General features: G+C 39.4%; 1 protein-coding gene across 1 annotated transcript in view; it reads right to left on the bottom strand.

The window, feature by feature from the left end:
* MAP2K1 (mitogen-activated protein kinase kinase 1) overlaps positions 1-25,171 on the bottom strand; it is a 40,412-nt gene extending 15,241 nt beyond the window's left edge. The window contains exons 1-5 of the mRNA XM_080396978.1: positions 24,838-25,171; positions 6,895-7,105; positions 4,712-4,858; positions 1,511-1,588; positions 926-977 (exon numbers count right to left, since the gene is read on the bottom strand). Of these exons, the coding sequence (XP_080253104.1) occupies positions 926-977; positions 1,511-1,588; positions 4,712-4,858; positions 6,895-7,105; positions 24,838-24,917 (568 nt within the window). The 5' untranslated portion in view covers positions 24,918-25,171. The remainder of the gene's footprint in view (positions 1-925; positions 978-1,510; positions 1,589-4,711; positions 4,859-6,894; positions 7,106-24,837) is intronic.
* Between the last annotated feature and the right edge of the window lie 1,280 nt (positions 25,172-26,451).

Below are 26,451 nucleotides of genomic sequence, written 5' to 3'. Positions count from 1 at the left end.
TGAACTGACAAATTAATTTTAGGCCAGAGGTTTTAACTTTGAATATTTCCAAAGTTTGTTGTTGCCATCCTTATTAGATCTGTACTACCAAAAAACTAGCAGTTGTGATGAAGAAATAGATACAGTGGGACAATGCTTTTTAAATAGCGTTTTCTTCATGAAGAGTTAATTATGCCACTACAAAACCCCATCTATAGGTATCTTAACTGCCTTTGGCTTCTCTGTCTCAACTGAGTACAGGAATGGAAGCTACGTGAAGAGCTTACCTCCATACATGTTGCCTCATTTCAAGTGCTCTTTAAGAAAGATACCCACAACTGTACTACACAGAGTATGCCCTCCCTGCAGCTACACTCGGCAATAGTTAACTTGGACCTAGTGCCATTGCTGCAGGTAGAAATGTTTGAGAGCTTCTCCAGTGCATACTATTGTCCAAGACTGCAGCCTGTTTCTGCACCTGTCTGTGTTGACCTAGAAGTTTACCATGTACTTTTTTGTGTAGAAAAAACATTCTTCTCTTCCCAGAAAATGCAGGAAGGCTTATTTGGTAATTAAGGGAAACAGAGATTGAATCACTCTGGTCCTTCAACATATTCCTATCTTGACTGCAGAGGAAGTACCTCTTTCTGGTCTCAAGATTGCCAGCTCTAGTGCATGCTGCCAATCCAGCCAAGTCACTCTGCCAGCAAGCAAACTGGCAAAAAAAAAAAAAAAAAAAAAATAATCCCAGATAAACCACAGTAAGATAGCAGAGAAGATACGTGATAGTCATAGTAAGAAATTCAGACATTGCCTTACACCCAAGAAAAACCCTCTGAACCAAAGCCATATTGAGCCATAAAGAACCAACCACAGAAAAAGCATGTATTGTAACTTGAATAAAAATTATATTCAAGAAAAGTTACAACGTAAAATTTTATCTCACCTCTGTGCATTATTTTATGCTTTTCTCTCAGATACGTGAGCCCTTTTATTACCTAAAGACAAAATAAAAATATTAATTTATGAAGCAGAAGACATAATTGCATGCTTTGTCTATAGAAGAATTCCAGCTGAATGCAACAGGACAGAAATCCCCAAATGTAATCATTGCAAATCAGTATGTTTTAATCTGTACATCTAGCTCAGACTAGAAAAAGATAGTCAAGCAACATCTTGCTGGAAGTTTTGCATACAGAGTTTGTTGCACAATAGATATGAAGAGATAACCATGTAATTAAAAAAAATTTAATGAAGTGCTAATTCTGTTCTTATCCAGAAAGATCAGCTGATACAAAAGCAGAAAATCAAAGCAAACACAATAGAATGTGTTACACATTCCAATGCCCTGATCTACCAAATGACATGTTACAGAGACTGACTTTTTTAAAAGCAAGCGACGTACTTAATCCGGTAATATTTCTCTCTCCCACATCCTTCAGTCCTGAAGTGGCAGCTTCCTGGATCTGGCATTACCACACAAAGACACACGTACCCGCTCCCAGCCTTCAAGAGCTACAAACACACTTACCGCAATGCTAACTTTGCCCAGTATCTGCTCTGGAATTCTTCCAGCCTTTTTCAGTACTTGATCCAAGGAGCCACCATCCTAATAATAAATTTTTGAATAGTCAAGCTCTAATCAAATTACTCTCAAACATTTTAGACAGGACTGAAGCTTCAATTTGGTGAGGTAAAAAGCATTGATTTTCATGTTTAACATTGTTACGGTGCATATCTGAAAGAAATAAGTCACTTCAACAGGAAATAGTCAGGTTTATGTTTATTTTAAACAAACATTTAGCCAGTAACAACATCCTCTCAAATAAACACTTCACACAATGATCTTTCATACTAGCATTTCCATGGTTTGGAACTTGTTAAGGAAGTACTGTCCACAAATAGCTGTCAACCAAGCATGAAGAATCTTACAAGTGTCTGTACCTTTAGGTCCACTGCAGTAACATACGAGTTTTTTTCTTGTCACAGGCATGCCATGACACACTCTCCGCATCCAAAAGTCAGAATTAATAGATTTTATGATCCTGATTACAGGGATGAAAACTGGAAAAAACAGAGTTCTCCTCCTGAATGTAACATGTGCTGGTGGCACCCCATGATCATCATTAAACCTGGATCCCTGTTCCCCTCATCTCCCATGATGAGATCCCACACAGATAAAGTTGGCCTCTTCGCTCTGCATATCGGGCCGACTGTCAGCTTCCAAGGATGGAGGGTTGATTTGGCATGGCTCTCAGAGCCAAAATAGGAAGATACATTTTTAAAGTTTAACAATCTTGCTGATCTTATTAGACTAAATAAATAAATGCAGGCACACACACCCCCAAAGTCAAATACACTCCATTGTTGCCAAGAGCTTTTGAGAAGGAAAACTGTAAAAAATGCTATTTATTTTTAGCAACTAATCCAACAATAGGCTTGTGCATAATTCTAGAAAATCTAGAACAGAGATTGTACAAAGAAGAAATTAGAAAATTATCTCTCAAATTAAAAAAAAAAACAAAACAACAGTATCCTGTTGTCTGGATCAGCATTTGATACCTCCTAGTACTCAAAGACAAAAATCCAACTAGAGAAAAGTAACTGTCTTCTACTTTAACCTAGCTTTTGGAAGTTTTCATTATCATCTGTACATGTAGAGCAAAAAGCTAGAATACAAAGTTTTATTATTTGAGGACTGAAGTACAAAACTCTTAAGAGAAGGAAAGTATGTAAATACTTATTTGATCATGTATTTTTGTAAAAAACACACCCACATACACTGTACTCGATTAAAAATACACCAACAGAAAAAAGTCTATATAAAACTCTTACATAACTAGACTGTATTTCTGGACAGCTTTCTCAGCAGAGACCCCAGTATATTAACAAAGATTTCATGCAGAGAAACACACCATTATTTCCCGCCCCCCTCCTTGAGGACTAGCTCCAGTCCTGGAAGAGGCCGAATACAATTCGACTGCCCAGTGCAACCTTCAGTGTCCTTTGGAAGGAGACTCCAAACCTTTTGCCCGTTAAATACCTGCTGCTAAGCAAAGTTATGCACTGCTTTTGAATTTATATAGCTAAAAATATAAAACGCTCAAATCTTCAAGTTCCATGCTTTTTCCACCTCCAACTTTTTGTTCATATTCATACTTATGTTTTGTAACTCACTGCTAAAAATAAGAATTTTGACTGACAGTAATTGAAAGATAGGTACAAAAAAGACCATGGAGATTCTCATCTAATCTTTTATCCAAAAGGAGACCAAAAACTTCCACATAATCACCTGCATTAAGCTAACAGCTTAACGGCTTAATTAAGACTACAGTTTAAATAATCCACCTTCTCTTTATATTTCATACCTTACTGATCAACTGTTCTATGTGTAAAATCTTGTATCCAGTCCAGCCTACATCAGATTCAGCACTGAAACACCAGACTTCATACTGCCTTCTCTTCAGCCTAAGAGATGTCTATTGTCAGATGTATCATTCCCTGCTTAGCAACTTCCAAAACCCAATTGCTCCTGTTAATTTTTCATTGACAAATTGAGATTCTTTAGGCCTTTTATTTCAACGTGTAATTATATGCCACCATCACCTCTCTTTTGGCATGCATTAACATATGCGCTCTTTTAACAATTGCAGAGGTGCACACCTGGGACATTTAATAGTGTATTCTGAAGCAATGCTCAGGCATTTTTAACATTTATTTTCTTATTTTTCACTATTCTTTTCAGTTCTGAGAAACTAACTTCTGTATAATTCCCAATAGTCATTTGTATTTTGGGGTATGCACACCTTCTATTCGGCTAGCACATGCTTAAAAACTGGATCATGATCACTCGTTTCTAGGCAACCATCGATTTCTTCTAAAAATTTCCGTAAGAGAAGACCAGAGAAGCATTAAAACAATCACATGTACTTTCCAGAAAAAATAAGGTTTCTCTCCAAAGAAACATTTTTTTTCAGGGGAAAAAAATAAAAGATGTCTTCAGCCTTGCTGTATTTCATATTGTTAAAAACATCCTCTACTAAGCAAATGAGGCAAAAAGTCTGACTGACCTTTAATTACAGAAAATTTACTTTTAGTGTTTGGCTCCATATGGTTAGAGAAAGGCAAACAGAAGTCGAGAAGAACGTGTACTTTTCTATTAAAATGAAACACAGTTAAAAATATTGTTGCTATATTAAAAAGTTGTGTAAGATCCTTCTGGGCTTGTTCACTTCCTGTGCACTATTCTTTGTTTGCATTTTCCATAAAATTTGAAAAAAGGAGACAAAATATATGGATTCATCTAAATAAGAATAAACTATATTCTTATTATAATAGCTACGAAGGACTATACAGCTGTAGTATCAGAGTGATTTTGTTCACTCTGCACAAAAACAAAAACTAACCCCAAATCAGAACAAGTGTCTAAGCAGCAGAACTGGGTAAAATTTTTTAAATAAAACAAAGTAAAAAGGGCCGCGGATAAAGGAGAAGCAATTGGGAGGCTACATTTGTACAGCTTTGACTTCTACAGAAGAACAGATACTGGAGAAGGGAATAAAACAGACTACCAATCCCAACCTTGGATTTGCAAAGTAAATCCAGAACACAGAATTTCATTCTTTATTCATGCAGGAAGGTCTACCTTGTTAACTCCAGTCCTGTTGAACTCGGGTTTTGCATTAATGGGCTGTTACTAGCTGCAAGCTAAGACAGATTTATATGTACTTACCATATGTTCCATGCAAATGCTGATTTCTCCATCACTGTAAAAAGCTCCATAAAAGCCCACTATGTATGGAGAGTTGCACTCATGTAGAACTTGCAGTTCACGAATGATCTGGTTTCGAATAGCCGGCTTGATCTCTAGATGAATTAACTGTAAAATAAACCACTATTATTTTCTGAAGTGGCAAAGTGCCATTCAGAAGGAACAGGTTGTTCAGAGAGGTTTTCAATACATAGCTGGATAAGGCCTTGAGCAGCCTGCTCTGATCTCACGACTGCTTTGAGAAGGTCGGACTGCATGACCTCCTGAGGACCCTTTCAACAAGAATTATTCTGACTTAATTATAAAATAATCCTTATTTTCTTAGTGGCAAAGGGAAAAGAAAACACTACAATACAGCATAAAGAAGGTTGAAACATCAGCACCCATGAAAAGGTGGGATTTCTACCTCTTTTTTTCCCAAAAGGCTTCTTTACTAGAAACTTCTTGTTCCAGCACATTTTCTTCACTTCTCTGTTTTTCATGGGTAGTTCAGAAACTGAAGTTCTTTATGTTCAAGAAAAGCCATGAATAAATGTCTAAAGGAAACGTGTCAAAGACATACTGACTCAGAAGCAGCTGCTGAAAAATAATTGCATAGGTGTTTGTAAAGCCTTAGTAGAAGGAATGAGCTGAACCTCGAATTAAACACTCTGCAAACTGAATCTAAAGGGGAAACTACATACAATACTTTGTTCTACTAGACTGTTTATCTCATACAATACAAGTGTATTTCTTTTGTGAAAGGGAAGACTAACAGACATTATGGAAATCAGATTTTAGTCAATATATGAAAGAAAAATTGCAGTTCAAACACCTCAGTTGCATCAAATATTAATGAACTGGGGCAACACTTCCTGTTAAGCGCACAGTAGGTGGAAAAAAAAAAATCAATTAAATTGAGTTAGTTGAAGAAAACCTCAGTGATTTGCATATTTTTTTAAAATTCTCACACCTCAAAAATGGGCATTTTTCTTTGCTTCTCTTCAAACTGTCAGTGTACTGAGCATGGTTTATTCTAAAACTAGTACATGCACGTTTGCCTTTAGTTTTGCTGAAGATAACCGTGTCTTCTTAAGAAAAAGAGATACCTGAACTCTTTCAACTTCTGAATTTACAAACACAGAAGTATAACAATGCAATCTGGGATTTGAGCACAACCTGTGTTTTATCCTTCTGAAAGGCTGGGTGAACCACAGTAACCTGCCTGCCACCTCACCCGCTGCAGTACAATGACATACGTGCTGGCACACTGCCTTGTAAACAAGTGCCACCTGGGCAATGAGTTTTGCTTCTGGAAAGAAGAGGTATGAGGTGTCCTAATGAAAATAATCAGCCAGTATCAGAGATGCATGTTCCCTTACTATACTTGGTTCTGAGGGATATTGAGAGAAAGCAAAAGCTCCTCACAAACAAAATGAGAATTAAAACATCAAGCTATTTCAGTTAAAAAAAAAAACCAACTCAGTTCTCTTACAAACTAGGTCACAACCACTATTAGTTGTAAAGCATAGAGCTGAATCATTGCAAAATAATCTCACCAGAAGGGCAAGCACCTTTTTGTACAGAAGCCACCAGCACCCCATGATGAAACTATAGAACAGGAGATGTCACTGTACTCCAATGCATTCCCTCATTCTCAGTTTTTTTGAGTTTTCTTTTTCCAGTATCATCTAGAGGCCCTTTTCTGGTCTACAGCTGGGAAGGAAGATCTTAGGACAGGTGATATCTTTTCCATTCCTCTGAACTTACAGCCCAGAATACAAGGTATTATCCCTTTTCTCTAATTTATACCTTTTGGCAAGTTTTTAGGCCTTCTACTCACTATAGAGTCTACAACATTTTCTTTCAAAGACATACACTCACCTGAAAAGATAGTATTGTCAAAATGGAAAAAAAAAAGGGGGGGGGGGGAATGAATGCCTATACTTTAATTACTAACATATGGAACAATTTCTGAAAATCTGGGAAGTTTAGCATAAGCAAATGCAACCTTTCCTACTTTTTGAAACACAACTTTTGTGAAAGTTTCCATTAGTAATGTTCTTGTGTTAACACCACTTACTTCTCTAAATAAAGTCACTATTTCATTGAAGACAGCCTCCTTTATAAGAGTAACCCCTAACTTCCTATTTTTAGGCACTCACCTTTCTTGCCATTATGAGACCAGAAGGCTTGTGAGATACTTTGAAGACCACACCACCATTTCCTGCTCCCAGCTCACTGATCTTCTCGAAGTCATCATCCTTCAGCTCTCCAACTTTTTGTTTCTGGGTAAGGAAAGCTTCAAGGCGCTTTCGTTGCTGTTCGTCCAACTCCAGTTCTTCCAGCTTCTTCTGAAGCGCTTCCAAATTTGTCCTGTACAACACAGAAAGAACAGCTCTGTTACTAAGCTGTTTGAGCGTACCCAGCAGTGTGGCAAAAGAAAGAGTAACAGAGCACTGAGGTCAGATTAAATCCACATGTTTGCACCTATATATATCTAGAAGGATCCAACATGCACAGTCATCCCCACGAGATATATTATTGGAATTCTGATTTAAGTAAACAGTATTTTATTCAGATGAAAAATGGCAGATACGAACAGATGATACCCAGTTTCCCCATCTTTGAGGTTCTGTCCCAATTCATGCATGTTAAGTTTCACTACCTATGGGAGTGGCTTAATGACTCAGCACTTATGATCAGAGATCTCATGAATCACAGCACATCACTATTTTTACTTTCGCATTTTCAAGAATAATGTTGTAATTTCCTACAGAGTTTGTCTAAATGTTTTATCTACTGATTTTCATATAACTGTGTAACTAATAATGCATTCAGAAGCTTCTCATTTGCATATCAGGACAAAGTTAGCAACCACAGCCAAACAAACATGTATTAAAAAAATACAGCCACTAGAAACACGGACTTTTCTGTGGGGTTTTGTCATTGTCATTGGAGGTGGTGTTTTTTTTGTTTGTTTTGGTTTTTCTGTCTTTTTGTGAGGGTGCAGGGTGGGGCGTTGGTTGTTCGAGGTTTTTTTGGTTTAACTGGGGAGAAGCAACAGCCCAAAGGCTTTAAGCTTCCTTTTTCTTTTCTTTTCAGGCACATCTACTAGAAACCTAGATTTAATATTATTAGGAAATACAAACCAGAAACACAAAACTTTCCACAGTAGTTAAATTTGGGATTCCAGGCAGAGGTTCAGTTTCCCAGGAAGAGGTTTTTTTTTAATAACTAAACTTCAGATCCTATGGAAACACTTAATTCCAATAATGTAACAGCTTAAAAGCTCATTTAAAATTTTCCTGCTTTCAGCTGCAACAGTAAGTTGCTGCAAGAGTAAATATTTAAACAGCAAATAGCTGTTCTGCTTAACAAAACTTAATGCAATGTTCCTAGGGAGTAACAGTGTTGCTAGGATGAAAAACTTGAGGAACAGAAACTACTTCTTCAGAGCCTAAATCACTTTCCATTATCAAAAAAACTCTCAACACCAATAATAAAAAAACCCACCCTATTTCTATTCATCACTTCATAAAATGCCCACTTTCAAAACATGCTGTACAAGAGATCTCCCCTGAAAGCCCCATAAAGTGCCAGTCAGTTGAGAAGATACAAGGTTGATGCTCCAAGAAGCAATGACAGGTAAGCCCCAGACTCAAGAGGAAGACAAAATTAGAGGATGAAACCCTCAACTCATTTATTAGACAGCCTGCACTGCCAGGCAGGATAACAAATGTTGCTAGGTAGGGCCTGGCGGCCGGAAGATCTCGCGCCGTACGGAAACATAGGGCCCCCCTCCAGATAGCCAACAGCTTTTGATTTATGATGTAAGCAGACGGAAGTGACATTGTAAACCTAGGCTATATAGTGTCACGTCGTTCAGCAATAAACGCCATTTGCCATCCACCACATTGGTGTCTGTGAGCTGATGGACCGAGCGGCCAGGGGTTGGCCGCCGTGCCGTTCCTGAACCAGGTCACCGCGCGCCTGTAAAAAAGGCAACAAACAAACTTGGTCTGACTGTATGTAGGGTTTAAACAACGCAAACAGAAATAATATAAATATTGACAGCTTTTTCTTACTACACAATCACTATGAAAGTTCAAGTGATGATGTACTCCTACTTCATTTATCACTTTAAATATTGGACAGGATGCAATTGCTAAGCTAACTTAGGAAGCTATAAAGCTTAGAAGATCTAAATAGAGGAAACAGAATGACACCTGATGGAAAGGGGAGTTCTGTTCAGTCTGTTATTTTGATGTTTTAACAGTCCAAGCGTAAAGATTACCAGGCAACATGTGTGAGCAATTTTCACAAACGCTCACCCTGGGCAATATAATTTGGCAATGCTGTTCAAAACCAGAACAGTCTTACATAGTAAATTTTTATGTACTTATTCTACTGTAGTTATACTACCGTAACTCACTATCTTAGTATAAAAATCATTGCATTCTGGTGCAGATGGTCCATTTTCAGACTATCCTGCAAAGAGAAACATACTCTTATTTCTGTCCTTGTACCATGCTTTATACCAGTATGATTACACTGGAATATAATCATACAACAAATATCCTAGAGCATCCACAATGACAAGTTTCCCTGTGTAGATAAGCACAGCTTATAAGAACATTTAAGTTAATCTGACTTACAGACTCCGTTTTAAGGAGAAGCCATTAAGAGAAAGACAGTTTTGAAATCTGATTTCTAAAATGCAAAACAGAAAGCAGATTAATCACTGGATTCTTTTTTTCCCCCCTCAAATGTGCCCAGTAAAACAAACAAATCCTAGCCTGAAGTCAAAGTAACATGTGTCTTTTCTAGGACGCAGCTGAACTAGCTCTTCTTACACTCTGATTGCAAGATAAAAATTGGAGCAAAGTTAAGCACCCCTTACTTTCCTGCAATAAACTCTGGAACAATGAACGCCAGACACAAACTCTGTCTTTTACCTTAGATTACTGTCGTGAAAAGACAGAACTCATATTTTTCAAAGAAGATAGGCTGGCAAACTCTGCCAGTACAGCACTCCGATACGCTCCCCACGCCAGAGTGCCTGCGGCCAGCAAGGAGGGGAAGTGCTCTAGTGCGTGACTTGCGAGGCCAGGAACGCGCCACCGGCTTGCTCAGGTGGTTCGCTCCTGTAGTGGGCTTGAACAGAAAGCTTTCTACACACACTTGACAGATACATAAATTCAGTGTTTTTCTCTTGAGCACAGTATGTTAAACTGATATTTTTAGGGAGTACAGATTGTTTTTCTTTATTCTATAAAACCATACACAACTAGCAGAAATGGGTAACAGAGATTCCTGGAATTTTTAGGGCCACTACCAAGACAGTATCCTTCAATTATTTCTCTGTATTAGGAGCAGAGCAACTTCATAGTTCACATTACTTAAAAATAAACTCTCTCAATAGTACCTTTTACCTGCTTTTACCTTTACTTTTTGTGCTTATATCAAAATCATCACTGCTCAGAACATACGGCGTGCAAAACATAATCAATGAGGCAGTTTTATTGGATGTGACTTTTGCAGAGACAAACCTACTATTCTGTATCACTGCTTTAAAGGAGTCAGGACCACGTAGAAAAGAGCTCAGCATCCACTACCTGGACCTCTTTCAAAAGAAGCCAAGCCAATTCAGGCTATACAGCAGATTTTGAAGGAACATCCAAATAACTTCACAGCCACAGTTTTCTTGAATTAAGTTAAATATCTCTGAAATACAAATATATGAAGCTCCTAAATGTAATATTTCAATATTAAATGCCCTTTTGATATATAGGGCCACATTTTCAGAGAAACTCAGCAAGCAACACCTTTAGCTCTCTCAAGTTTGCATATGGAAGTAATGCCAAAATGGAACAAAACTCTCCCCTCCCCCCCAGAAAAAATCTACCTTTACAGAAAATTTCAGTTTCCTTTGAAAAATTTGGTCCAGTAAGTCACAGCAAAAAATTATCTTTATCTGCAAGTTTTGAGAAGGCGCTTGCTGTCGTTTTTGGGATTGCTGAAGAAGGTAGGACTACTCATCTGGAAAAATAAAGAAACTGGAGACACAGAAACAGGATGCAACATGCTTTTCTTGGTCTGTTTTGAAGAAAAAAAAACCCAAACACTATTCAGTTTTTCCTCTGAAGCAGAAGGGGTTTTCTAGGTTTAGAGACAACACAGAGATGCTTGAGCACCTGCCTTAGACCAGACAAAATGTTAGTGTGAAACAAAACACTCGATCATGCTGATGCTTTAGTAACAAAAAAATTTGCTAGGATAGCATTTATCACATCTACGTTAGTCTACATACATCTGTATAAAGCTTTTTTTTTCCTCCCCTCAATAAACTTGGCATGCCCTTGCTTGAAAGTATGAATTATTATTGGGGTCCTTGCTCAAACACTAGTCAGAAGATTCCAAAGAGTGTCACAGATGGAAAAGTATTTCTCCCATGAATCTCAGTACATCACATTTCTCCATCTAGAATGTGGCCACCAGCAAAAATCACCAGAATGTTCTAAGATCATACAGTACAACCTTCATTAGTTGCAGTGATGTGCAAGACAATGACAGCAATGAAGTTCTCAGATCTCACTTGAATTTTTCACAGCCAATTCTCTAACTGTAAATTAATCTGAAGACTTTTTGTGAAAGTATTAACCCAATAAATGCATTGTCAGAATTACTATTCAGAATGTAACATCTCCCGTTAGTTTTATGATAATTGAATGACAGACAACAGGATAGATTTAATTTTTTTTCATTCTGATCCTTTGCTTGAAGCACCAAATTTTAATCAACTTAAAATGTGAATAGTTAAAACAAAAGAATAATTGTATCATCAAAACTGGTGGTGGTAATTACTCTCAGTATTTCTAGGAGGCAGGACTTCAGTAGTTTTTGTTTTGAACTCAAACCACCATAAGAATACTATCCCTTGACCAATAACTATGACTTATCTGGACCTTCACCACATAAAAACATCACAGCCAAGATGCAGCGCAAAGCACATACAGGAATAGGTGGATAAGTAAATTACTGCACACCAAGTTTTACAAATGAAACTAAATCAACACATATGAAATACAGAAGAGGGAAAGCTTAAGTCAGTTCATCACTAGAACACCATAAAAACGTTAAGGAAGCTTTGGCAGCTAAAAGTAGCAGCACGCGAGTGTGCTCATGTCTGCCTCCAAAAGGAGCACTAGTAGTTAATCTTATATAAAACTTTTATTTGGAGACAAAGATTCCTATTAAAATTCATAACCATTACCTGCTGCAGTCTTGGAGTTGTTTTTTCACTGTCAAAGTGCTATGCCTTTGCCAGAGTTCCATCAAAGCAGGAAATCATCAAATCACCTCAGTGCTTCACTATTCCAAGCACTACTCTAAAGCAATAGGTTATCATTTAATTTATTGCTATCAGTTTTACAGCCAAGCACATACTAAACATATTGCACTAGGGAAAGAATCCAGCTTTCGTAATGGGATCATATGAATGAAGCCAGGGGGAGGTCAGTGCTGTTTTCTCCATTTGTTAAAGGAACAGTGTAGCTTCACAGGCTATCAATAAATACATTCTTACTCAGCTAGCAGAAAGAAGAAAGCATACCGTCTTAATTGTATCTGAAGTCCAGCAGTTATTACAAGGTATCTCTTCCAGACTAAATGGAAAGTTACTCGGGACAAATTTTTGTTCCCCCTGCTCAAGCGCAGCACCAGGTGCTCTAGAGGAGGAATTATCCCCACCCACACTTGATCAGGTAGGATATTTCCTATTCATAAGTCAACACCACTTCTTCCTTTTTGTACGCAAGCAAGTATGCTGACAAGTGCAGTGTCCTCCTAGCCACACAGCACTTCTGCTTTTTTTTTTTTTCAAACTTCAGTTACAGAACAGAATCAGCGTGGTCTCCTACTGAATGCACACAAACACAGCCCACCTCCCCCACAAAACAGTGACCCTCTGATGTGTGCAGAGAAACTTCACCTCTGCTACTGGCAGTTTACACTTTGCAACATCCCCGTTTTAGAGGCAGGAAGACAACTGCAATCTGACATCCTGGGGGAAGGCACATCCACCCCTTCTGCAGCCAGTCTGCAGAATATCACAGAGGGGAGAAAGGTTTTCTGAGGAGAATCACGGCACGGGATGCTGGGAGCTTTTCAGATTCAGTGCCACCCCCTCTGTATGGGCACTCATCTAAGACCTTCAGAACCATCTCACTTATCCCAGTACCTTACCTCATAACAACAGCCAGAAGCAGATGCTTAGATAAAAAATACTGGGTGGTAACAACAACAAAGGAAAGTCAGTACACAGCAACACCTCTTGTTACTGCTGGTGTACACGTTCTGTTCTCTGCTTCCCAGTGATGCACAGGATAAGCTACATCACAAGTACCATCACTTCCCAGGTTACCAGGTCACTTTCTGAGTATCATACTATTCCCTTAAGGTTTGGTTGTAGGTTTTTTCAGACTTTCTTATTAAACATCAAATCCCCTGTGATTTATAACCACTGTAAACATGTGTGTATCACACACAGGTAGGCAACGTAGATACATATTAGTGCGTTTGGGGATATCGAGCAAACCTGTATTTCCTACACGCAGGTTGGGCAGGGAGGAGCAACGGGTTCCACAGAGTGCTCTCACCCTATACACAAAGGTGGGCAGAAGGCAGGACGAGACTTCTCAGTTTGTGACTTTGGGGGCAGCCACCCCAGCACGGAAGAAAGGGCGCCTGGCATAGATGCATTAACATTTTAGAGCATACTAGCTCTCTTTGAACCAGTAATGAGAAGAAAAATGCTACTTTTAGTCTGCTAGTACATGATATAACAAAAACAGAAAATAAATCGTTACTCTTAATTCAGACTAATAATAGTCCAAATCTTTGAGAATTTTTGAATTCACACTAGTGATGTTAATCATATACTCAACCCTACGGGCTACATTGAATTGTACTCAACCATGAAGTCTACTTTACAGAGAAGAAAAAAAATGCAGTAGAAGGAAAAAAGTCTGATAAGTCTTTAACAGTAACTTGTCAAATAGTTGTTCAAAGTTATTACTATCAGTTTTGCAAGCTGAACAATTAGTATGAGTGAAAGCATAAAGAAGTACATTCACTTTCAGATCTACTGTCACATGAGGATACAGGCTTGGGAGTTGTTTTCCAGAACAGTGACAGTAATGCTTTCCCCAAGCCTACACAGCTGTCAATTTAGAGAAGAAAGTAGGCAGTTCACTACATAATTTCCATGAACCACCTCAATCAGGGAGCTGAAATAAAGTATTAGGAACATGAAGACATTCTGTGGTTTTGAAGAGACAGACTAGTATTTTGTATGACTGTACCAAACCTGGGCAATAAGACAAATTTATTTAACTTTTCCTTTAACAAAGATCAGTTCACAAAATAGCATGTAAGATAAACGTAATTACAGTACTCTCATAGCTTACTGCACACTTACAGGTGTGTCTGTGTCTGGACTAACTTCAGTGCAGTCTCATCAAACTTGCAGTTAAAAACTCAAAAATATCTAAGCTCACTGTAAGTGCAAAGGTGTCTTGTTTGGGAAAACCCCCAGTATTTTTCAATTCCTGCTTATTTCCAATCCTGGCAACATGTTAGAGGTCCTTCATAAGCAACCCTTACAATGCAGGTGGGATATGATTGCCCCACACACCTGCTCGTTCTAGCATGAATTTTAACATCTGAAAATACAGTTTCACTTTCATGATGCAATAAGACATGGCAGGGCATATTTTGAGGTTTAATACTGCCAGAAAAAGTTACCCAGTAAGAATAAGAGGCAATTTGATTACGATCTGGTTCTTCGTAAGCAGTATGTAAAATAAAACTATTAGAAAAGTATTGCTCTATCCAAAAAAGTATCCTGCTAGACTAATTCAATTTAAGAATTCTCACGTTTCTGGAGCTGAAAAGCATATACTTTGAAGAAGAAATATGCAATACAACTTCAAGTCTTGTGTTGAAACTCCACTCAATAGGAAAACTTAACTTCAAAAACTCCTCATGGGCTGAGCTGCTGGGTAGGAATCTTTGCTTTAAGCTTCCTCTTTTACTTTAGCCTAAACACCATCCCATTAAACATTTCAGACTATTTTTTTCTTAAATAAGCTAAAGCATGCCAAAGAACGTGTTTGAACTGAAGACAGTTCACCCAAGAGAGTCAAGCCACGGATGCCGTAGCACAAATGGACAGCTATCAGATTCACACCCGCGGTGCCTCTTCCTACCAGATTTCTCTGCAGCTGTTCCCAGCCACCACTTGGAGTTACAGCCCTTTATCCCAGGTGGCAGGCTCAGGCACCCCTTTCACATATTTAGCTCTGTGGCTAAACAATGCAACTGATAAGTTTTGTTGGGCTTAGGGTGTGGTTTTTTGAAGGTTTTTTCCCCCCCTCAATTAAAAGGCCTCCTTAGAACTTACTGTAGCACTGAATTCAAAGTTTGCCACAAATGAACTCTGCCATCTCAAATTAAGAAATTCAAAAGCCAAACCTCCAGAACCAGAAATCCAAGTTTTCAATCTTCCTTTCATAAGTATCTGTGCACCTACCACTGACTTTTCCTAGCCAGCACTAAACACAACCAGAACAAGTAAACCACAGGGCAATTAACACTTCCTTACAGACAGAAAAAGGAACTTATTTATTGTGTATTTAAAACACAACACAAAGGATAAATAGAAGTTATAAAATTCTGACTTTGCCAACACTTTTATTTATAAAGTCCTGCTTTTCCATTGTTTTTCTCTGAACTGTGTGTTAAAATTAATGATAAAAACAAGGCATGAACAGGTGCAATAGTAATGGTAACAGTATCTTCACAACTCCCTTATGTGGTGGATACACAGCTTTTAAGAGACTACAATAGTAAGAAAGATGAAGTTACAGTATCAGTTTACAAGGCCCATGAAAAAGCTGGGATTAGAACTGAGATGCCTTCTGTGCAAGAGCTCAGCAAGGAGCACAGGATCACAAACCTCATCAAAAGCTGCAGTCAATACATCAGGGACTGGGAAAGAAAATTGCCAGAACGTGCAGTTGAAAATATACAACAAAACCTCCATAACTGGGACCGAGATAAAAGCCATGGATGGAAGGTTTGGATCCTTGCCTGTATTTCAAATGGAGGGACTGCATAACAGAGAACATTTGCCAGTATAGCCATTTAGAGGAATAAATTAATAATTTTTACTTAATATATGTATAGACTGTACCAACACATATAAACACACACATCTATACCCAGACAGAATAATTTTCCCCAAAAAATGTATTCTGCAATTATTATATTTGCTACATTATATCTGCTGATTCACCTTCCCACCACATTGAAAAAAGTTCTAGAAAAACACAGAACAATGCTGAGCTGTAAAAACAACACTGAAAGAAAGAAGAGTTGCCAGGAATTTTCAACAGTTCATTTTAAAAACTCGCAAGTAGATTTTTAAGATATTTGTTCATCCAAAGAATCACACACTACTGGAATATCTCTGCCCTAGTTCTGAGGGTGTAAAGTAAAACAATCTGCTTTTGTCCTTACTCTCTTGCATGTGTCACCCAGCCAGGGACACCACTTTACACCTCCTTCCACTGGGTGCTTGTGAGGCGACCAAATCCAGCTGAAAAGAGCATGTCAGTAGGTAGATGTTTTGCTGGAATTCAACTCTCCTCTTGTTCAGACAAGGCTCAGGATGCCAACAGCTTCTCAACAGATGTTTGCAAAGAGATACTGAGCAGTGAATTAGTCTTTCCCAGTTGCTCAACTCCTGTGGGCACTAACTGGCAGAAAGCCTTGCACATTCATTCCAAAGTATAATCAAGATTTTGTCCAAGTAATATTGAACATACATCAAATCAGAAGTCATCTGATTAGTAATTTCTACCAAGACATTAGTAAGTTTAAAAAATATATATTCCATTCTTCCAAAGATTACTCCATTTTTTAAATTTTTTTTTCAAAGGAAGCAAAGAACCTGTTTCCAAAAAAATTCAGCAAGCTAGCAACCAATGCTGCCAACTAACATTGCTTCCTCAAAGACACTTTTTTGTGCTTTGGCAGTGGAATCTGTACACTTTACGAATCCCAGTCAATCCCCAGGGCTATTATGGGAGAACAAATGCAGCTGTAAAAAGGGTAACACAGGCAAGAAGGGGTGGGGGAACTCTTTTTTACTGGAAGATTTAGAACTTAATAATTTAAAGGAAACATCTAGGTTTACCATACATAAAAGAAAATTCCTTCCTCAGTTCATGTCACAATGCTTCTCTTGTATACACTGAAATAGTCAATATCCACTGAAATAACCTGTCTCATGTAAATTCCCAATAATTTCCCTTTTTTTTTTTAAGCTAGTGCTAAAGCAAAGACTCTTTGCTCAGATTAACAACAGTAGCACTGTTATGCCAAATAAATAATTCAGCTACATACTTGGTTTACCTAGCCCCTTTCAACCTTTTTTTTTTTTTTTTTTTTTAAGTCTTCTTTGGTGACCAGGTAATACTGCAAAGTCTCAGAGGTAATCTATTCCTCTTGAGAAAGATCTGAGACTATTCAATTAAAAAAAAGTGCTACTCATTGTTGTAATTACTGAATTTCAACATATCTCAGTAGTATCTCTCAGGTTCCAAGTATACTGTCACTTCATCCTGCAAAAGCCTGGACTCCTGCCAGAGGAGGTGGCTCTGCCTTACTTGTACCCCTAGCCATTCATTCCTAAGCAACCAATTTGGGTAACAGACTCATTTAAAAGTTAACTAAAAAGTACTGCAAATTCTCAGCCAGATTACTCCCCTGATTAAGTTCACTGCGCAGCTACATCAATGCTGCTGTGAGCAGAAGAGGGTAGCCCTCCAAAAACTAACCTGGGCTTCTTTGGTGGGCAAGTCCTCAAATCTGTATGCACATCTGACTCACTGTACAAGTTAATACAAGAAAAGAAGCATCATGAAGCCACAGGCACAGCAAAGAGAGGAAGGGACTTCTTCAGAAGGTGCAGGATTCCGCACCTGCTTAACCGTGAAATCACATCTTCATAATTATCTGCAGAATGGATGTCGTAAAGGTCAGAAAAGGAAAAGTGGCTGGATCCTATTTACAGCCTGCACTTCCCTTACCTTTCATTTCATTGGAATACAGCAACATATGTTTTTACACACAGTTTTTATTTAACTGTCCTAAATGGTTTAGGCTTTTCAGAAAAAAAGACACCATAACAACTAAAGTATACCTCCATTCCTATCATTATATTTAAACATACATGTAAGTACATAACATTTGTTATGTACTCAAAGATTTGTTATTTACTGTCACCTCAGCATTAAGTATCTTAAAATCTTTCCTACATCCATAATTGTAAAATAAAAGCTGCTTATCAGGTAAGAAAACAGCACAGGTCGATTTGCCACTTGCATTGATTTCTATACTAGTCGCATATACTTCATTATCAATTTTTTCAGCACCCTCATCCAGAAATAATATAGGAAGTCAATAAGGTGATGCAGGCTCTTACTTGTCACTATTGTAACAGATCATATGTTCTACCAGCTTCTTAAGTATTATTAAAACCCTATTTATAATTCAATAAAGGACTATGCCAAGTTCATGCACATTTAAGGAGAATGCTATGAGCATGTTTTAATCTAAATTTGGAAGATTTAGTGAATAACAAAAAGCTTACAGTTTCCTTGGAATTACCTAGCATTTACGATTGCCTGACTAAAATGCATTCTCTCATTCCACATGTATTTGTACACTTGGTTAATCCTTCATTAGTAGGGGGATGAAAACAAGTTTCTGATTTTTTTTTTTCTTAAAAATATTTACAAAGTCGCAGTAATTCCACATGCATATTCAATGCAACCGCAGTCCCGCCAGATCTGTCAATAAAATTCCAGGATCTAATCTTCCTGAACACTACACACAGGTCCAAAGCTCCCCTGAAGCCAAAAGAATTCCATAGAACAGCTGCCCCTCCTCAGAGACTTTGTGGTTTTAGAAGGAAAGAAAAAAACTCTCCCCAGAACAAAGGCAGAAGCAACCCAACAAGCATTAAAATTAAGAACTCTGAAAATCTTCCTTCCATTTAATCTAAACTCACACCCAAGAAAACTCACAAAAAAAATTACTTCACAGAGGACAAATCCTCTTGGAACAAGGTCTATGGGGAAACAGTCCACTGGTTCTGCTGCTCCCTCATGCTACTCCGCAATGCCAACTTAAAAGACAAAAAACCCCAAAACCACACTACAGATGATGGGAGATAATCCCCCTTTCTACTCCTAAAAAGCCCAAAGTGAAGTTCCCTTGAGAAAGATATTGGAAAACATGAAAATTGCAAGATGCATAGTAAGCAAGCAACTATTTATTTTGCAATTTGTAATATAAATTGAAGTTCAAACCAGTTTTGCATAATGCTCAAGTTCTTCTTTGACTATCAAATACAGGCAATTGTACTCAGAGGTCATGCCAGCTGTTCAGGGGCTTCTTTAAATGCAATGTAAACAGAGCAAACTGAAAGAAACATCAAGAAAAAGCTAGCAAATTAACACCACAGTTCTTAACCTGTGATTGGAACTTGCCAGTCATCCATTTCTACAAAATTACTCTTTGGTTTGAACAGTTCTAAGGCACAGATGTACTATAAATTCAAAGTTTTTACAAAAGAAAACCCAGAACTGCCCGTCATGAGCATAAGGACCACCAATAACAGCATCATGCCTCATGACCTGTTTCCACTCACAGTTGTTGGACTTTCAGGCCTTTGAAAAAAATAGTTCCTAAGGTGGAAAAGACCCATAGACAGTACCTTCTTAAGTTCCTCTCATAAATCTAGTTCTTTAGAGAATACTAAAGGAAGATGCAAACGCCACTATCTACTTTTTTTGTTTACATTTTTACCTAACTAAACACAAACCAGAAGCCTTTTTTCATACCATCCTCACTCCTCCTTGCCAAGAATATAATCTTATTCTGCTCATTCTGCCTCACAGTATACCTCGCTGCGTCACATTTAAGATTTGCTTGGCCCCATCTTCCTAGAGCAGAGATGGTAGCTGAAGCTTGATCTGGGAAGACACTGGTTGTTGCTAAAACACATAACAGTTTGTACACTTTGTAGTTCTTAAAACAGAACAAGGGGAAAAAGGACATTTCAGTCCCAACCACCTTCTCAATGTCAGTGCTTGTACAACAAAAAAAAGTCAGTGGCACTCATTTTGAAAAAAAATTATTTCATTTTTATATTTAATCAAAGTCCCAGGCACTTCTGGATGATTCAAGTTATAATACCAGAGACAGGGAAGTTGTCTTTATTTAATGAGTCAAGGTAAAAGGTAAGGCTTTAGAGCAGTTAGTTTGTAAACATATTCAAGTGTAACTGATGTACAGGAAAAGGAACCAGAAAGAGTCTCTTCTGTAATTATGAGTTTTAAGCAGTGACAAACATTAATAGGCATTAACTGCAGCAGTAAATGAACTAAAAAAAATAATTATAATGCTCATTTGGTGGCTTGTTGGATTGTTGTGCTCTATGACAAAATATGTTGTATTGACTATTACACTTTTTCAAGTAAGTTACAACAGGCTGTGAATATAGTCTACATTACAGGCCAAGACATTCTATCTCATTAAATATAATTTAGGATCTCAAGGCACAGGCTCAATCAACTTTTTTTTCCCCTATATGTGCACTTCTGGACATGGGCATTTTAACTAGTAAGTTTTAATACACTTTCCTAAGATCAGTGCAACACTTCAAAGCTCATGATGCACTCGAACTTTTAGACAATAGGTTTTGATCAATAAAAAAGTACCAATTTTTTTTTTAAATTATAAGACTAACTACGGAAGTCTTGCTTTTTGTGCCATCTCAGTTAAAAGCAGTTTAAGTAAATAAATCGCGTTTAGATATTTGATTTGAATTAAAATTTATATTTAATGAGACACAAATAGATGCTTGATAATTTTTTTGTTTAAGACAACAAAACAATTAAAAATCAGTAAGAGTTTGACAGGCTCATAATGTATTACTAATAGCGTCAGCTGTTCCAGCGTTCAGTGATGAGCCATTATAAGACTAGTGCATCAAAGAAAGCAAGAGACCGAAGTTGGAAAACAATAAGGTACCTTAATTCTGTTCTGCTATGCAAGAGAATCGTTAGGTGGCTGTTTAATATTATGTTTTCACCCAGGAAATAAAATCAAAAATCCACACATAAACACTATGCACCTCAATATAAAATACTATTTGAGACAAGACAGTGGAACATCTGTTTCAGCACAGGCTGTACATAGGATGATACACGTCCTTATCCAGCATTTAGTGGAATACCTACAGCAACCTAAAAATCCACTTGTACCTTATCTTCACTGGCATTTTATATTAAATTACCTTTCTCAAGATAAATATGATCCTTCACTTACTTTTTTTGTAAAGACACAATTAAAGAATGACATGAAGCAACTTTCTTTTCACATGAAGAAAAAAGGTACTGTAATACAGGAAGTGGCATTATCTTGACACCTACCCCTTGGCCCTTTGTGGAGCTTCTGCTTCACATTCTGGGTCTAGTTTGGATTTAGGGAAGACAGAAATTGGGTAACAGCAGTCAGATATTCAAAGGGACGGGGAGTGAGAGGTTTGAAAGGAACAGAAAGTGGAAATTTTGTTCTTGTTTCTTCTGGCTATTAAAACAAACTATCTGAGCACGTTCAGTCAAATGAGAAGTATTCCTTTTATTAATTTTCTTTCAGGTTTGTTCTTCCCCCTGCCCCTATTTTCTCTGCAAAATCTTTGCACAGGTGTAACTGTGCAGCTCCAAAAGTAGCAGAATAAAATTAAGCCTGCAGCTGGCCAACGTCATCTTTGTTTCATTCTGACAATCTGAAGCAACACAGAGCTCAAGAACAGCAGCACAGGTTCGACTCCATGCAACTGCTTTTCAGCGGGAAGCATCAAAAACAGAAATGAAGCTCACAGCACAGGAAAATCTTTCATTAAGTTGTCTCTATTGTCCAGCAGGGTAGCTAGGGATTTGGATGGCCCTAGAGAGAACCACAACATCCTGTACAAATAATTAACCGCTACAAATAACAAAACCTGCTGTCAGAGAAAAACATTGTGAAATTTTCATTAAGATATTTGGTATACATATATTTAAATTGCAAGTACTCTAACTCTCCTTTATACAAGTTTGCTAGGGGAAAAAAAAAGAAAAAAGGGGGGGAAGCATCAAGCAGGTGAAAACCAGGCCTCTTATGCATACTTCTTAAAGCCCTACACCTCATGCTATAAGCTTTCTCTTACTCTAGTCAATGAGTTCCTATCACCAAGGATGAAGATGGAGGGCAAGACATGAATAGAAAGCACAACATCCTGAATCACGCAGCCCCTTCTTCTTTCATTTCCTCCCTTTCCCCTTCCTTTCTGCCAGGAAGTCAAAGTATCATATGTTCTCATTCCTAAAAGTATTAAGCTTCAGTGTTTTACAACTAGCAAGAGATTCTGGGGATCAAATACCCGTCACAATATGTTCTAGGACTTTCCACCATGACAGCTAGGAAGTTTCTGAATGCCAATGTACAACTACTGATGGCCAATATATATCCATTGGGTTTTGGGCCTAAATAGCTTACTTCCTTCTGGATGTTTAGGTCCTTCATGCATTTACAGATGGTAATCATATCACCTAGCTAAGTAAAATAATGATTCAGAGGTTTTTTTCATTCTTTCTTTTGAGAGGTTCTCTCCTCTGAAAAAGAACAGGGAAGCATCCAAGATCATTTGCAAAGTGACAGGTTCGTATACAGTGGAAGCAAATGAGTAACTGGAGACTCACCTAGCCAAAATTCCATTATACCAGGAACAGAGCTTTAGAAAAGTGTTAATATGGTAGCCCACAGATGCATAGCATACTTGAAACGCTTGACAATGTATACAGGCTGACAAACACCTCTACTGTTGATTCCAAGCAGTAACCAAAGGAGAAAAAAAAAAAAAAAAAAGCACAAAGCAGGAGAGGGGGAAAAAAAAGAAACAATCTTACAGATGAAGAAAAGAAAAAAATTTTCAATTTAATTCCAAAAACATTTCCAAACTCTGATGCAACTATTCTTTGCTATTTGAAATCTTTCACAATGATGATTTAATATTAGCAGGATGAGGGGATATTTCCATGATTAATTAATTCTGGCTTTTTATAGGACAACAGACTGCTGGATTTACTTTCACTAAGCTACTTCTTTTAGAAATACTTGACACATCTCTAAACCTGTCAAAAGCTGAGTATAAGGTCTTATATATGACAAAGAGAAGTCTAGGAGACACACATGCCAAACAAATCAACATAAAGAGAAAACTGAGCAAGATAATTCAAAGTAAACAAGATTCAACATTCCCATGAATTTCCAAAGGTTTCCAACAAGTAAATGAGTATCAGGCATATAAAGGTGATTTAAACTTAACATTTCTTGAGTGAAGAAACACAATATTTAATATATTGCATGTTTGGTGATTAACTTCAGGTGCTAAAATCAGCAAGTGATAGGTATGTCTGATTTATTTGAGAACACAAGACTAATATGCAGTAGGGATCCCTGAAGACTAAATCAACATATCCCCAACTACCTTGCAGAAAATAAACTAGAAAGTGCTATACAGGCAAATATAAAAATAGTATTTTCCCCCCATCAATCCAGAACAAAAACTGCATAATATTCAGATCATAATGCTTAGATACAATCAGTAACTCCTGCCAAAGAATAGTTTTTAAACAGCTCATCTCTCAGTTAATCATCAAAAGAGTTTGCTAGAAATGTCACAGCTGTTAGATGCTGAATTTTTTTTATTTTTTTTTTTAAGGTGTTTGGGTGGTTAAATGAGATCGGAGCCTGTCTGAAAATGTGGCAACAATGACACATGCACAGCACTTTAAAGCCCAAGCCTTGTACGTCTCACTGCAGTTCTGTCTCGCACACCCTCTGTCAGGGTGGTACACCAGCTTATGAGAGCTCAGTTTACATACCCAAGAGAAGACCGAACTAACCATACAGGGGCAAGAATCTGTTCTTCCAAGACACATCCTTCTTTTGTTTCAAGCTCAGTTAAGAGCTAGCCCATCACCTTAATCTAAAAATTAAGCGGTGAACACAAACCTGTTAACCTCAAAGAAAAACCTCTTATGACACCTCACCACTTTAAGGTGCTGGCACTGTACCTGCACAGCTGGAGCCACCACGCTCACCCAGGACCACAAGCAGCCTGTAACAACCCAACACTCAGTCTTCCCCCCCACAGAAGTGCACCCATGATTAGCTCAGACCTACCTTCCACACGTCTGTACCATGTAATGTTTGTGTTACACGTAGGAAAGCTCAGAAGCAGTTTCTCCAAACATTCACTCATGTACCTAGCACAAGGTGCTAATTACTGAAAAACAGATTTACTGAAACTAGCATTAGTTTGGTTTAAAGCCAAGGACAAGGAGAAAAAAAAACAACGAAATACCACAGGACGCCTTTTTTACAAATCGGTGATTTACCATATGATTTCTCCCACAGATGCATTTATGAAAGACGCTATCGGAAATGTGTAATTTGGCACTTACTAGGTAATTATATAATCTAGGAATTCAGTGGATACCAGCACGGACTACGAGAACAGAGTTACCCAAGTTTTCCCCTATTTTTTCCCCCGGCTTAATTACCTCGCGCGTCTGACAGAAGTTTGTTTATTGCCGAAGACACCATCCGCTTCCCCGGCTGCAGAAACTCATAGCAGCTACCGCGGCGGGGGCACGCACCCCCGGGAACCCACTATCTGATTTTTCTGGAAACCAGGCCGGGCCGGTTTACAGCGAGGGCCGAAGGGGAAGCCGGCGCGGCGGGGCCGGGGCCGCTCCGCGGGTGGGACCGGCGCTCTCCCAGCGGGGCCCACCCCCGCCCCGGCCGGCGGGAGGGCTGCGGCAGGGGCGGCCGCGCCCCGCACCTCAGGGACGCAGGACGGCGGCGGCCGCAAGGCGCGGGCAGCCCCGCCGGAGCCCCGGCCACCCCCGACCGGCTGCACTCACTCTGCGGAGCTGGTCCCGTTGACGGCGGAGCCATCCGGAGCGGGGTTCAGCTGGATCGGCCCGGGCTTCTTCTTCGGCATTCTGGCCCCCAGACGGCGCAGAGGCTAGCGGACGGAGGCGCCCCGGCCCCCCTCCAGCCAGGTTCGGGGGACTTCCTGCGGCGGAGCAAAGTTGGGGGCTCCCCTTGCCGCCGCTCCCCCCGCGGGCTGCGTGGGGCGGCCTCCTCAGCAGGCGGGCACCCCTGCCGCCGCCAGACCCCGGCCGCGCCGCGCCCCCCCCCGCCCCAGCGCCGGCCTCTCCCGGCACAGCAACGCTCAGCTCCCTCCCGGGCAGCTCCCGGGCTCAAAATGTGCCCTTCTTCGGGCCTGCGCCTGCGCGCACCCCCCGGGCCGCCCGGCGCGCAGGCGCGGGGCGCAGGCGCAGGCGCGCTGCGGGCAGAGAAGCCGCCCCGAGCCGTGCCCTGACGGCGCTGCCCGCAGCTGCGGGTGCCGGGGCGCGGGCAGCGCGGGGGGTGCGGGGGACCCTCCGGCCGCCTCGGACGGCCAGCGACGTGGTGACAAAGTTTGCGCGTTGTTTGTCCTGTGCTTTGGAGAAGTCTCACAGCGGTTAATTAAAACAGCCGCTCCCAACCAGCAGTATCGTTTTGCCCGCAGAGCCCCCCCTCCCCCGTTGGTAGAACGGGGGGTTATGGAGCGGTGCATTTATCTCCCTGTATGCCATCGCTGAAGTACCCCGATGTGGAAACTACTGCATTGGTAATTAAAACATAAGCCTCGTCTGGGGTAATAACGGCTGCTAAATTTTTCCCAAAGTAAATGCCTGAATTAAAAATGGAAACTGAGGATTACAGTTACAAAACTGTGAATTATAAATAGTAAAACGAGTATGAAAATTAAATACCCGAGCTGCATTTGTTAAAGCGCTGCTGTAGCCTCAAGGAACGGCCGGATCTGGTCACATACGTTTCACACATTCACACCATGGTGGTGTGTACATCACTGTGATGTTCTCACTTGCATCGCTCTGATTTTGGGGCTATCTAGGATTTTGTAATAACATTATTTTAGTGAATCTAAAAATATAATTTTATTTTCCAGGCACTATCATGTTTTAGCATACAAAAGCAAGAATATATGCCTGAGAAAGTATGATTTATAAAATAATTTTTAAAAATCTATGTTGTATATGAGGATTGTACTTTATGAACCTGCTGCTTCTTTTACAGTTTTAAGGTTAGATGTAAAAGTCCTGAACATGCAAGTCCTGAACTATTAGAGTCAAGGCTGTGCCCCCATACCATGGAAAGAAAAGTGCCTCTTTTATACAGGTAATTCTGGGGAGGAAAACACTAACATAAATAGGAGGTTAAAGTTTCAATGAACAAAAAGCCACCTTACTGCTGAAAAAAGCTTCCGCGCTGGGATTTAAACCGAACGCTGCCTTGCTTTAACAGCTTGCTTCCACACGTCTGTCCCGGGCTGCAGGTCAGGGGAGGTGATCCCTCCACTTCTGCCCGCTCTGGTGAGACCCCACCTGCAGCACTGCGTGCAGATCTGGGGCCCCCAACATAAGAAGGACACAGACCCATTGGAGTTACTCCAGAGGAGACCACAG

Source organism: Falco punctatus (genome assembly GCF_963210335.1).
Source record: "Falco punctatus genome assembly, chromosome: 7".
Taxonomy (NCBI): Eukaryota; Metazoa; Chordata; class Aves; order Falconiformes; family Falconidae; genus Falco; species Falco punctatus.
The sequence above is the reverse complement of the archived record's forward strand: the minus strand, read 5'-3'. Positions and strand labels throughout refer to the sequence as shown.